The following is a 14,192-nucleotide window of genomic DNA, read 5'->3' as shown; positions in this document are numbered from 1 at the left end:
ATAGAATTTTGCATCTTCTATAAATTCAAAAGCGTTGACAAATTCCAAATTCTCCTTGCAGTTCACCTTACATTGCTGCTGTTTTTTCCTCAGTGGTCCATAATTTTTCAATCTAAGGCTTCAAAGTATAAGATTATTTCCATTTTTTTTTTGTCTGCCACAGAAAAATGCAGTTCAAAAATCCATAAAGCACAGCACCAAAAGAGAGTTACTTTCGGAGAAGAACTTAGCCCAGAAGTATTTGACGAATCTTTGCCAGCAAATACCCCGCTGTGTAAAGGGGGCACACCTGCTCGACATAAAAATGTAAACTATATTTATCATCCCTCTATCAAAAGACTGCCCATTTCGGAGACAATAGCTCAACCAAGCTTTGAAGAGCCGGAACAGGAACTTGTAAGTGAGAAAGGCCCCTTGGCTCCCTGTGGTGCAGAGGCCCATTGGCTGATGGAGTGCCAGGGTGGCTTGTGTGATTAAAATAGACTAGGTTCAGATTGCTCAGGGCACTTCACCCTAGTTTTTGGCACTTCATGAAGCCAGTGGAGCTCTGCCAAATTTTTTTTTAAATGTACACAATAAAATAGTGAGATTACAAAGAAAGCCAATTATATTGAAAAATACTATTATCAATTAAAACGTTTACAAATGCCAAGGTAAGAATCCCCGGCCTAAAATATTCACGTATAGTTAATGTATTTTCTATCTGAGGTTTAAATTCTGTGATATCTAATAGGGTCAAAATATGACCAAAATATTTGACTTTCTAATACAGTTATTTTCATAAAATCTTGTGGGAAAATTATTAGGAATATTAAATGTATTTGTAAGCTATGCCCCTAAAATGCTATCTCTCTGGAACTCTCATACATACACAACACCACACACACACATACAATCTATCAATCATCAGAACCTCTTCTCATCAGGCAGATTCAGGGGTGGGGAGGTGAAATTCATTCAGCCTATAATGGAATCAGTAAGATTTAGGATTATTGAATCTAAGGCCATTTTTCATACTGTACATTTATTGTGTAAGTAGTTTATTATGTTCAAGAAGACTTCTCATATTTCTTGAAAGTGTAAGGAAAGTGATTTTTTTTACAAATAAAATATAGTAGATAAAGGCATTTTGTCACTTAAGATTCTAAATTTTTTGTTTTGATGTATTGCCAATGAGTCTGTAAACTCAATTTACTCAGAAAGGTACCAGAAAATACATTTTTCTGTCATCATAATAGTTTATATAGTGTGCTTTTATAGTTTACTAAGGAAAAAGAACAGACATATTATTTTTTATTATCATATATTATTTAGTAGCATATACTCCCTATTTTATAGATTAGGGAAGTGAAACTTCAAGAAGGAACCTACTTTGTGCCAATGGAACCATTGTAGAAGTGCCCAAGCTCTGGACTCCTTCCCACCTCTGCCTCTTCTGCCCTGCCCTCCTGTCTTTGCAGCTCCTCTTTTCTGTGTCTTTTCCTTTTATTAGAGAAATTAGGTTAAGCATACTTGAATCCTTCTTTAGTAAGACTTTTATTTGTGAGCAGTTTTTCTCTAGATCATCATCATCTGAATGTCCCATTCCTTTCACCCCCACTTTGTCCAGGTAAATATGGAACCCCTTGACGTGTCTTTTGCAGTTCCAAGACCTGCCACAGATTCTTCATCCTCTTTTGAAGGTATGGTTTATTGGTTTTAATGCTATTCTTAGTGTTTCCTCAACCCAGCAGTGAAGTCTAAAATGGCTCCTATCTGGAAGTAACTTTGAAGGCATTATATTTGGGGATTTTTAAGAACTCTGTAGTAAGAATTCTCTGAAAGAGGCTATCCTCAGTTCCACAGTAAGAAGTCTTGCCCAAGTAATCTTGATAAGTCTTTGCTGTAGTAGTTTAAAGTTTAAAGTCAACATGGACCCAGTGAGGGAGCTGGTCATTCTGCCAGTTTCTCAGCCACCTCCAGTGACTCACTCCAGTGGCGTGGAACAGCTGCTTCAGAGGCTGACCACCAGGGCTTCCATCCTCCTCCTTTCCTCATGGCCACTCCCTGGTTTGGGAGCATGCGCCTTTATGGCCTGAATCTCAGAGAATGCTAGTTGGGAGGAGAAGCTCGGGCTGATCAGTCAGGTCACAGGGAAGTTGTCAGGAGCTGGAGGAGGAGAGCTGAGGGTCATGGTTTTTAGTGTATTGGGGCAAGAGAGATCACTAGGCCTGTAGTTGTGGGTGAATGACGCAGTAATGAGAGAGAGAAGTGCTCCATTCCTTCTTGGCTTCCTGTTTTCCTTGGCAAGAAGTTTGTTCAAGAGAAAAGACAAAAGCCCAAATGGCTAAATGTGGGGAGTTAGCCAGGGATTTAGCCGTCCTTGAGTTTAAGGTCCTGAATCCAGGGGCTGAAGACAGCTGGCAGTGCAGAGGCCTGGGAGGGAGTCTCTGCTTGGCCCAACGAGCTGCACATCTTCAAAAAATGAACTGAGCCTTCCTAGCCAGAATTTTGATTGAATTGAGGGGAGGCAGTGTGTCCCTAGTCTCTGCTGCATAAGGAGCAGGGGTGCTTGCAAGGATTGGTTGGGAAGGAGGAGTGCATTCCAGACCCAAGTGCAGAGGTGGGGAGATGAGTGATGGAGTTCAAATGAGACTGGGAACAGTGGAGACAACCATCTGGTGACACTCGACAGATAGGCTGAGGCTGGGGCAAGGGAGAACTTGGAAGCCAAACAATGAAGATTATGTTTTATTATTAAGGGAATGGGGAAGTCACCTCCGCTTATCTTGAGATCCAGGAAAGTTCTAGCCTGTTTTAAATATATTTAAAAAAAAAAAAAAGAAGTTATCCCAGAGAGCTGTGTGACTTAAGAACAGATAACTGTCCATTCACCTGTCTTGGCAGGGTTACAAAGCTGAGACCAAGAGACTGGCTTGATCTGTTTGGGAGCAAAGTATTCCACAGTCTTTTCTCATGTGGGCTTCCAGCTAGATGTGTCATGAAGCCCTCAAATGGTGGAGATAGAGACACAGAGTTTAGTTGCTGCTTTTAAGGATTTTTTTTTTTTTTTTTTAGGTTTTTGCAAGGCAAATGCGGTTAAGTGGCCACACAGCTAGGTAATTATTAAGTGTCTGAGATCAGATTTGAACCCAGGCACCCCTGACTCCAGGGCTGGTGCTTTATCCACTGCACCACCTAGCCACCCCTAGTTACTACTTTTGAAAGGATGGATTTATCCAAAGCAGTTCTGAAAAAGAATGCAAAGACTAGAAAATTGCATTCTCTCTTCCTACCTCTTGGGCAGAACTTGGTCTTTATTAATTACCCAATACTGCTTTGTGTTCTTTCTATTGATTTTGTGATGATCCATTACTGTTTTTTCTGGGGCTTTATTTCATATCAGTTTTGTAAAAGTCTGTTCATCGAGGAGCTCATTTAGGAAGGAAGGCCATTAGAAGTGGATTCCAAGGAGAATTAAGTAGGATTGTGAAGTCCCTTGGTATTATGCCCTTTAAGGATCAACTTTAGGAAGTGAGATTTCATCTGGAAAGGGCACGCAATGGCTAGCTTTTAAGTACTAGAGAGCTTCCCAGGCACAGGGAGATCCGATTTTTTCTGGCCTTAGAGGGGAATACTGGGGACAGTGAATGAAAGTTGCACAGAAATCTCAGGCTTAATGTCAGAAGAAAATATCTTAGCCATTGAACTTGTCCACAAATGAATGAGCAGTCCCTTCGTTAGGTTCCAAGTAGTGGAGGGCTGCTGAGAAAGACCAAATAAATGCCCACTTGTTGGGTATTGTCTAGAAGAGATCTTGTTTAGGAATATGCTGAACTTGGTCTGCACCTTGCTCCTTTCCCAAGTCCTGAGATTGTCTGTTGTACTAGTTCCTGGGCATAGCTGCACTGCTCATCAAGTATAAAGCCATGGAAAAGACTAAGGGTCAATCTAGTCTCCTTGATTTTACTGTCAAGAAACTTGATGACAGGAAGATTGTGAGTTGATTAAGATGGCATGGCTAGGTAGAGAATCCTAAATAAGACAGCTTTGAAACATCTAAAGTGACCTCATCTTCTCTGTCCTGGTAACTCTTAAACAAGAATTTTCCCACAAAGAATTATGTCCTTTGTCTTAATACTATTTAAAATATTTTAATCTCAATCTGATGAACTGAATTAAAAATTTCCAAAAACCTATGTAAATTAATTACCATATAATAAACTTGAAAAGTATAGTGTCCAAATGCAGGTTAATTCAGGAAATGTTTATGTTACAGGCCAAAGACAGAGAAATGAAAATGACTGTCTACAAAAGGCTTAACAGTCTACTCATTCCTGATTAGCATGTCATTGTATTGACTTGCTTGAAATCAGAACACACATTATATTTATTTATAGCATGTTGTTATTTATGAGAGTTAACCCATTGCATTTTTTCTATAATATTTTAATTATTGGCTCCACTATTTCAGTTTGTTAATACATGGAGGTGACTTTGGAATCTTTAAGGCTTTATCCTCAAAAGTCTGCCAGACTGGAAGGGTTGACGGTACTGGTCCAACTCTAGTCTGTTTGCCAAGACTCCGATTCACCATTAGAAAATGGGCTGGTGGGGCGGCTAGGTGGTGTAGTTGATAGAGCACCAGCCCTGGAGTCAGGAGTACCTGAGTTCAAATCCGGCCTCAGACACTTAATAATTCCCTAGCTGTGTGACCTTGGGCAAGTCACTTAACCCCATTGCCTTGCAAAAAAAAAAAGGAGATGGGCTGGCTACTCAGTGGTGTTTACTTTTTATGATTTGTTAATTCTTTCATATTACTGTCCACTAGTACCTATGGTGAATTTTAAGTGAATGAAACAAGGGTTGGGAGGGTTTGAGAAAGCTCAGGTTTCAGTTATATTGGGTATCTGGAAGATGTCAGGGTAACAATACCTTTATTATATTAGAACTTATGGGGGCGGCTAGGTGGCATAGTGGATAAAACACCGGCCTTGGAGTCAGGAGTACCCGGGTTCAAATCTGGTCTCAGACACTTAATAATGACCTAGCTGTGTGGCCTTGGGCAAGCCACTGAACCCCATTTGCCTTGCAAAAACCTTTAAAAAAAAAAAAAAGAACTTATGAGTTCGATGTTTTAATGTGTATAAGACATCTTCTGATCTTCCTTTACTTAATCAAAATTCTGATTTTGCCTTTTATTTTACTCATTCAGACATTGGTGCTGTTAATTCTACAAATAAGTGTGAAAAGATTTCCTCTCCCAAAGTTGATAGAATAACTCGATCCATCAGCAACAGAAAGGTAATGTTTTTGGTTTTTTGTTCTGTTTGTATTTTTTAAAGGTAAAATTTTTACTTGAAGCTTGGTTGTTAATGGACTTTCGAGTGAAAAATGTTTCTTTATGAAATGGATGTTTTTTTCTTTATTTCCTTTTAGAAAATCCTTAAGAGAAATAAATCCTTTAAGCTTGATATTTTCCCCTATATTTGTAAATGTAGCAAACAGGTGATGTGGTTTAATGAAAACTTTGTTTCAGTTGTGCGCTTTTTGCCTTTTGTTGTAGCTGTGTGGTTATTCTGAAATTTTAATGAGGTGCAGGCAACCTTGGGGGCAGTAGATCTAGATAAGGAACTTATTACCTGCTTTATCATTAAAGAATGAATAGCTCTTTTCTGCTTTAATAGTTAAAATTTAATTTCAGTTGAATTTTCCATAAAAGTTAAATTGATGGAATTTTATTTGTAATTTCAAAATAATTGAACACCCCTTTCTCCTGATTTCTATTTGAGTATTCAAGGTAGTAAATATTGGTTCATGACTTCAATAGATTCTGATTTCTTGTTTTTTAATTGGACAGATGGATTATTAATTTATTCCTTCTTTTCTTTAAATGGGATTGGTATACTAGATGATAACAGTACTGGTTTGATGTGTCAGTTTATGATGAGGTTGGAAACTTTGAGAGAACTTGTCATGTAGCATTCCAACAGTTTTCTCCTTCAAGTCAAGTCTTATGTTTGTTTCTCATTTCATGAATTTGCATTTGGGGGAAAGGGGCAGTATAATAAATATCTGTCTATAGAGCTGTATATATGTGCTTGATGTAATGTGCTTTTTTGTTTTTTTTAAATTCTCTTCGTTAACAACTTACACGTGAGTTTAAAAACTTAATATTGTCTTTCTAATGTCAGATTTTATATTTATTACAGCAATTGGTCAGTGTTGCTGAAGAGGCTGATTTTAGTGATCTAGTTAGGATAGATGTTAAGAATGTTAAGGAAAGGAAACCCAATAGGAAGAAAACTCAAGGACCAAAGAAAGCAAACAGAACAGCATCAAAAAAGATACAAGTAAGTGTGTGCAACCAGAGTTAGCTGAGTCTGTCTTGTGACCTCCTCATCTGGTTGTTCAGTGCACAGGAGTCTGCTTCTCTTTGATTCCTCTTCGAAGCTCTCCCCATGCTTCCTAGGCTCTTTGTGTTCCTGCTTTTCTTGCCTCTTCCATGTGCTCAGCTTGGTCACTGTGTCAGCTTCAAGTATTTCCCAGGCATGATACTTCTTATCAAGGAGACTACTGGACTTGTTTATAGTAAGACCTAAAATATAGATGCCTATAGATTTTAGCAGCCATATATTATTACTTTTGACTCTTGTTAAATTTGTGATTTCATTCCTTTTGTCTCCTCGGAGCTTTAACACAGTGTCTGGTACCTAGCAATCCCTAAATAAATGCCTGTTTTTCTTCCAATTTATGATTAGTTTTTTTTTTTAACATCAGCTAAATTCAAGACTTTGTATCTTATCCTCTTAATGTCCAGCTTTGAGTTGACCCTTTACTTTTCTTATTGAGATAATTGTGAATGCTTATTTTGTCATTTTTTTTTTTGCACAATGTTGAGCCTAGATCTGTAGAAAAACTCCCTCTAAAGTGGAGGTTTGAGCTATCTTCATCCCAGTAGTTAAGATTGTGTAGTCCAAAAGAGAAGTAACTATAGAATTGGAGACCTGGTTCTGGCTTTAGGACACTGGGGAAAATTCATTGAGCCTACTCAGTCTCAGTTTACACATCTGTAAAGTGATTACATTACACCAACTGTACTTTGAATGTTGTTGTGGTAATCCAGTGATGTATTTTATTATCTAGAGCAGTATTATTATTGTGGTCATTACTAAGAATAATATGTAATATCCAGTCCCCTTTTCACCATATGATCCCTAAGGAGATAAGGGAAGGTTGTCAGGGATTTTGCAGAAATAAAAAATAACTTTCAACAATTCTCAATGAAGTTCTTCTGCTTTTTGTTTTGGCAAACCTCTTTTGAGTCAGGATGGTGGCAGCTTCCATCTCCACCAGTGGAGATGTTGTATCCCACCCACACCTCCATCCTAGTCGACTGCTTTGTTCTATCCGCATTTTACAGGTCTTGGATATGGTGTAACACAGCAGGAGCCGCTGGAGCACTCGGGCTCTGTCCCTTCTCCCTCTTTGACCAGATGACCTTATTTGCTTGTGCATCTCTAATGATATCCTGGTCATTATTGCTTCTGCAAAATTATTCATTGGTAATGTTCTTTGGGTGTCTCCACTTAAGATTTTTGGTAACTATGCTGTTTCAAAACTTGTTAGCCATTCAACATTACCACTGGAATCATTATGTAGTTTCCTAAAGGTAATTCAGGTTCCCTTCTTTTTCTTTGTTCAATTTTGGGACCCGCTTTTTTATCATTATACAATGTATGTCCAAAAGAGATGCACTGCTGCCAGCTAAGTGCTGAGGGTTGTTCCATCCAGTTGCCTGTCTGAACCATGGACATTGTTTTGACTTGAGTTTTCATGTGTAGAAGATGAAGCAAAATATTTTTTAATTTGGAAGAGACTGCAAGATTCTGGACCTTTAATCAAAGCAGCTTTGTCAACTCCAAACCAGGCACAGGCCTTCATTATCGAGAGGGACGCTTTAAATCAGGTTCTTATTAAATGGGGGTAACTTGTTGAAATTTTCAGATGTATGAAGATTACCTAATAATTTAAGTGAGACAAAATATGTAAAAATTAGAAAGGATAATATCTCTACTTCTAACTTGGTTTATATTTTTTTTAGATTTTAAAAAATTGCAGGAGGAAGAAAGGAAGGGGAAAGAGTTTACAGAAAACCTTCTATGGACTAAGAGAGGTAGCTTCTAAGAAACCCCTTCTGAGTCCTATTCCTGAGATCCCTGAGAGCCCTTCTACAACAGCATCCATTGCAAAGAATAGGTCAATTTTTTGGTGCTCAGGTATATGTGGTACTTTTCCTTTTGTTTCTCTGTTGTTTTAAAATATTAAATATGGCAATGTAGCTGCTGTGAATTGAGTAAGTTAAGATTGCAACCCATTTCCACCTCATATATTATATCATTCTTGTCCATATTTATTCTCTTTTGAATACTCTACAGGCTTAAAAATTGTTCAACAAACATTTATTGAGCACTTAACTATGTGCTAGAGATACTACGGTAAATACGTCCTGAAGGATCTTAACATTTCTCCAAGAGGATGTGCTGCAGTCCAAGGAGGCAGAATGGCTAGGGAAGGAGGGCTCTCTGGGTACTCTAACCTTTTCCCCTCTCTGCCCATGGAACTTTCACTTATCTTTCCCCCTCTATCCCATTTGATAGGAAAGGAAATAACTGGTACAGTTGACCATACTTGTTGGATATAAGAAATAAATTAACTTTAGTTTGCCTTTCATTGGGGTGGGTTGGCACCTGGGGGGTGGTTGCCCCCAGTGGGTTTATTTAGCTTTTTTTTCAGCTATTTGACATTGTTCAGCAGTAAGCATTTCTCCAAGTGCTGCTGACTATTGAGGCACAATTTACAATTCTCTAATCCTCCACATTTTTCACTAACACTACTATTAGAATATTTCAGTAGACCTATCCTAACCATTTACCATATGATCTCCCTAGACACCCTTGACAAGTTTCTACTTATAAATTTTTTGGAAATTGGGAAACTGCTCTAGGAAATCACAGAGACCATGGATCTTTAAATTCTTATCATTTTCCAGTGGTAATAATTGATAGTATAATGATAATAATTGAATTTTGTTCTTCTTCTCTGAACAAGGGAGGGAGAGTGAGGGCCATTGGGCAGAAATGATAAAGTGCTTACACTGGACGGTTAGATACCTGAATAGGATTGGAAACCTGGAGTGGAACTGCTGGATATTTATTAAGACTATTACACTGGGGCAGCTAGGTGGCACAGTGGATAAAGCACTGGCCCTGGAGTCAGGCGTACCTGGCTTCAAATCCGGTCTCAGACACTTAATAATTACCTAACTGTGTGGCCTTGGGCAAGCCACTTAACCCCATTTGCCTTGCAAAAAAAAAAGACTATTACACTGAAGCAAATTGAAATCAAGTCGTTATTACTTTGCCTTGTATTATCTAAAGATTATAAACTTTTTTTAATTTAAAATTTTATTTTCTCCAATTCCATGTAAAAGTCTCTGCCACCATCTCCCTCAATGAGAAGGCAAGCAAATGATAGAGGTTATATATCTGTGTAATCATTCACATATTTCCATATTAATACTAAATTTTATAAGTTTTTAAGTCAAATAACTTGCGTATTTTTAAAAAGCATTTGGCTAATTTATGTTTGATTCATTTTGAGGGGGAGACTTCATGATTTTTTCACTGTTAAGGAACCTCTGGTGATACAAATCAAATCCCTGGTAACTAAAATTCTTTCAAGAGTTGCCCAGCACACTTGAAAGATTAAATGATTTCTCCATCATCATATAGTGAGTAGGAAGTAAAATCAAGACTTGAACCTAGATCTCCAGCCTCTAAGACCAGCCATTGGACCACAATACTTCTAATTATTCCCAAAATTACTAGTTTGGACCTTGAGAATCCTGTATATTTAATATCAAGCCATCTTCTAGAATTCAGAGTATGATTATGATCTGTAAAGATCTGTGAAAGTCTTCAATTTAAAAACTTAAGATTTTTAATTCTCACCTTGACTCTTTGAGCCTACTTTTTATTATCAAAGTTTTATATAATTATTTTTTTTCCAATGGTTCTGTTCTCTCTCTCTCTCTCTCTCTCTCTCTCTCTCTCAACTTCTATGACTAAACATGATGCATTGGAAATTAATTATTGGATGAAATTTGAAAGACTGGAAATAAATATTTTGTCACTGTACAGTTCAATCTATATAAATGGATCCAATGACATAATATGATAAAATTATTTAGTAGAGTAATTTATTTTAAAATTTTATCTCTTTTCCAGTATGTAAGAAGGAATTCATGACAACTTGCTAAATATTCATATATCTGTGAATTTGTATAAATAACCCAGCTTATTGGCATAGACAGGTTGGTTGACATAAACAGAGAATGGTTCTTACCCATGTTAATTCTATGTGTTATATGTTATTTTGTGTTGGAGTCTTTAGCCCAAGTAGAAAGGACTGATCTTTTCTAGTTTCATTTTTTGTATGGTAACAATTTAGATTAACACTTAGCACTCTAGACTGGACAGTGTTAATAGCAATTCATCTTAATTAATATTAAGGAAAGAGTTAACTAGACAAACTCTTATCAAAGAATTGCAGAAACTCTTATCTCCCTTCTGCCTTTCTTACAGTTCTAAGTCTGTTTAGCCATATTTCTTTGCTCTGACTCCTTGGTCATATCTCTCTATGTGACAGACATGGGTCTTGCACAAGTTTTGGTAGACTACATGAGGGATATCACCAGAAAAGCATTATATGACTTGGAACTGTTTTCATGAGCTAGGAGATAGATTGACTCATTGAACATTTTGGAACCTTACCTCTTAAGCTATTGTTATGGGATGGGGGAGAAATTGGGGGTTGTAAGGAGAGCATATATAATGGGTGAAAGCTTTGGTAGGCTGTCTTACAAGAAGAAATAGGTTGCATCATAGTTTTATAAGGTGCAAACATGGTGAATACAACAGTTTTTTAAAGTTTAAATATTTTTCATTTGTTACATTTTTGTCAGATTCTCTTGATTTTCCAAAAGAGGATTACAACAACTCCAGTGACAGAAATGAAGATGCCATGAACTCAGACACAAATAAACTAGGTGGAATACACAGTAATAAATATTTGCCCCAGAATCCAGAAACCTCAGCTCTAACATATAAAGAAAATGACACCTCTGAACTTTGCAGTTCTGATATGGAAGGTGATTCATCCTTGGGTCCTCTGTCTTTTGATCAGGGTTCAAATGTAAGCACAATCGCAGTATGTGAAAGTGGCCATATTCAACACGCTGACAAGCTGGAGCATCCAGACCACTCAAAGAAAAGGACTAAAACTCAAAATATCTGTCTTCTCTCTCCGTTGTTAACTCTTAAAACAGAAGAAGGAATGGCTCCAATTGTCCCCAACTCCAGTCTTTTTCTGTTGCAGCCCCTGCATTCGGCTGCTATTATTCCAAATGTGGAAAGTGTTGGTGAATCTGAAGTCTTTGCTATCACCCAGCAAGTAGTTGAGTTCAGTAGGTCAAGTGAAAAGCCAAATGATGCTTTAGTGGCTTCTGAAGAGAACCCCAGTTCTGCTCCCCAGGCAGGATTGAATCACATAGAAGATGCCAGCCTGAATGAGAATGCAGAACAAAGCCTAATTCATGGCCAGGATTTGAGACAAGGAAAACCCAAAGCCACTGGTGGCATCCTAACCTATAAAAATCTCATCAAGAAGCGGAGAAGAAGCTCTGTTTATTGTCCAGCTGATGAGAGGTCCCATTTTGAAGAGCCTCAGAATCATCTGCCTGTCTCCTGTTCAGTGGAAGAATTACCTTTTGACAATTCTGAACTTGTTAGCAATTTAACAGAGTCTATCAAGCAAGCATTTAGGAGGTTAAACACGAGTGGAGTAAGAGTCAGACGCAGTACAAGATTTCGAAGAAATGGACAAAATCAGGGGCTTGTTTGGGTTTCCCTTCCAAGCCCCCCCTCTACTTCCTGTACTTCTCAGAAAGCCAAAAGGAGGACAGTGTGTTCATCTAATACCAGAGAATTTGTATCAGGGCCCTGTCTTTTGTCATCAATCTCAGGTAGAGAAAACTCCGAGAGTGAGTCTGTGTCTGGTGCTTCTCAGCGAGCCAGGAGGAAGAGCTTTTGTGCATCTACTCTTTCAGAGATGAGAAATACTTCCCGACCTAGATACTGCAGAAGAACAAGCCTTTCTCAGAGGAATGAGGAAAATCATCCAAATGACTTTGAAAAAATGGAAATTTTGGAGAAGCCAAATGATATCTGACATATCCAGCATTCATTTTATAAGGGGACGGTAACTGTGTTTGAGATTGTTTCTTTACAATTGGCATCCTTCAGAATGCTTTGGAAGATACGCAAACTAAACCAGTTAAAAATAGATTGTGTGTCTTCATATTTGACCTTTTTTAAGGAAAATCATTCAGTTTTTCCCCTTCTTAAAGGTAAATGATGCTTTAATGAGACTGAAACTAAGAATGAAAATTTTAGCCCATTAATATTAAGTCAGTTTTTATTGTGTAAATATCCAAAAGTTCAAAAAAAAATTCAGTGGTATTTTTGGAAAAGATCCTTTAAATATCTAAATCTCACTAATTAGATAATTAACCAGAAAAGTCATAACTGATATCCATTATATAGAGTTAGGAACTCTTTGAGTAAATTGAAATCAAATTAACCTAAGTCTGTAAAAGACAGTAAGAAGAAGGGTTCTGGTGTTCACTTTTAAAACACTGTAAGAAGGCTGAGACAGACTTTCTAAATATAAAAAGATAACCTTATAAAATTTTGTCTAGGAAGAATAATTTTTTTAGGCAGTTGATAAAATCTAGACTCCACTTTGCTTTTATATTTCAAAAGTTTGATGTCATGTCTATTTCAAATGAAAATTGTGCATAAAATTATTAAAAATCCTGGGACTTTTTTTTTATTTTCAAAAAATAAATGCACCATTGAGGATTTTTTAAATGAGCTTGACTAGAAGACATTGCTGGCTTTCAGTTTAAGCTCTCTCTCTCTTCAGATAAATAGGTAGTTAGCTAAGATGTGGTGTTTTGTAATTTTCGGTTCTAAAATCACCCAGATAGTTACAGTTAATTCAGACTAATGGAAAATTTTCTTCTCAACATGAAGTGATGCTGTCATATTTAATTTGCAATAAAAACTTTAAAATGATCTTGGGCCCCAAGAGCAATAAGTCTGCCGGTATGTTGATGGCAGTGGGTCCAGTCTTAGTCCTCCAAAGCAGCATCCTTTCCTTTGTCCCGGGTCATTCCCACTTGAGAGTGTCTGCTTGAACTAGAGAGAAGTGAGCTTAGTTTTGGTTAGTTGAGCTGGGGTCTCATCAGTCAGTAGATGAATGGACACAAGGAGCTAATAAGACTCTGGTATGTCTTGAACTTATAAAAATGCATTTTAAATCATTGTGTCCTTAAAGCATTTTCTTTGAAGTCCTGTTAAAACCTTCTTACCATGATAGCAGAAATTTGTTAACAAATAGAACTCTTTATAAATAAGACAACAAGGAAAAAAAAAACCTCCCTGCTGTGATGGAGCATTTTTTTCCCTTCTGTAAAGAGACTGTCTTACCTTCTTGGCACCAGTAGGTCTGGGACTCCTGCTGCTAAGACTAATGTATTTTACATTAACACTCAAAGTGATCCCAACTCCTGCTAAAGGGTGGATTATTTCCAAAGCTTGTTTTTTTGGGAGTATAAAACATTTATGGACTTTTTTTTCCTGTTTATGGTTGATATGGTTAGCAAATCATTTGTATCTCAAAAAAAAATACTCCATTTTGTACTATATTTTTTCCAAATTAATTTAGTAACTCAGTATTTTCAGTCTTGTGTTTCTTAATTGTTTTATGATGAAGGCAAAACCTGACAATCTATAGTGTTTCAGTTTTCTTTAGTCTAATCTGGGGTCAGATAACTTTTATGCTTAAGAATTAAAATTGAATTTTCTCTGTTTCAATTCCCAGCCTTTACTAATAGAGAGGGAAGATAATTGGTATGTGTATGTTTTCTTCCTCATAATGACCCTTCACTGTAAACTTGTCTTTTTATGACTAAAGATAAAAATAAAATATTGTACTGTATACACTTTTGAATTGCTATTGGTTTCAAAATATTTCAATATATTTTACTTGGTTTCTACAGATAACAATAGGCAGTTTTCTCAGACAAG

At 37.1% G+C, this 14,192-nt stretch overlaps 1 protein-coding gene across 4 annotated transcripts in view; it reads left to right on the top strand.

Annotated features, from left to right (window-relative positions):
• The window catches only part of CDCA2 (cell division cycle associated 2), a 42,075-nt gene extending 29,669 nt beyond the window's left edge, over window positions 1-12,406 (top strand). For 2 of the 4 annotated variants that reach the window (XM_074195247.1, XM_074195242.1), the window contains 6 exons: window positions 164-396; window positions 1,610-1,682; window positions 5,195-5,283; window positions 6,192-6,332; window positions 8,084-8,258; window positions 11,006-12,406. In XM_074195247.1, the coding sequence (XP_074051348.1) occupies window positions 164-396; window positions 1,610-1,682; window positions 5,195-5,283; window positions 6,192-6,332; window positions 8,084-8,258; window positions 11,006-12,270 (1,976 nt within the window). In that variant the 3' untranslated portion in view covers window positions 12,271-12,406. Of the gene's footprint in view, window positions 1-163; window positions 397-1,609; window positions 1,683-5,194; window positions 5,284-6,191; window positions 6,333-8,083; window positions 8,259-10,268; window positions 10,355-11,005 lie in introns of all 4 variants that reach the window. The other 2 variants (XM_074195249.1, XM_074195244.1) reach the window with 2 other exon arrangements.
• The last annotated feature ends 1,786 nt before the right edge of the window (window positions 12,407-14,192 follow it).

The sequence above is a fragment of the Macrotis lagotis genome, chromosome 1 (genome assembly GCF_037893015.1).
Source record: "Macrotis lagotis isolate mMagLag1 chromosome 1, bilby.v1.9.chrom.fasta, whole genome shotgun sequence".
Classification (NCBI taxonomy): Eukaryota; Metazoa; Chordata; class Mammalia; order Peramelemorphia; family Peramelidae; genus Macrotis; species Macrotis lagotis.
Note: the sequence above shows the minus strand (reverse complement) of the source record. Positions and strands in the feature narration are given on the sequence as shown.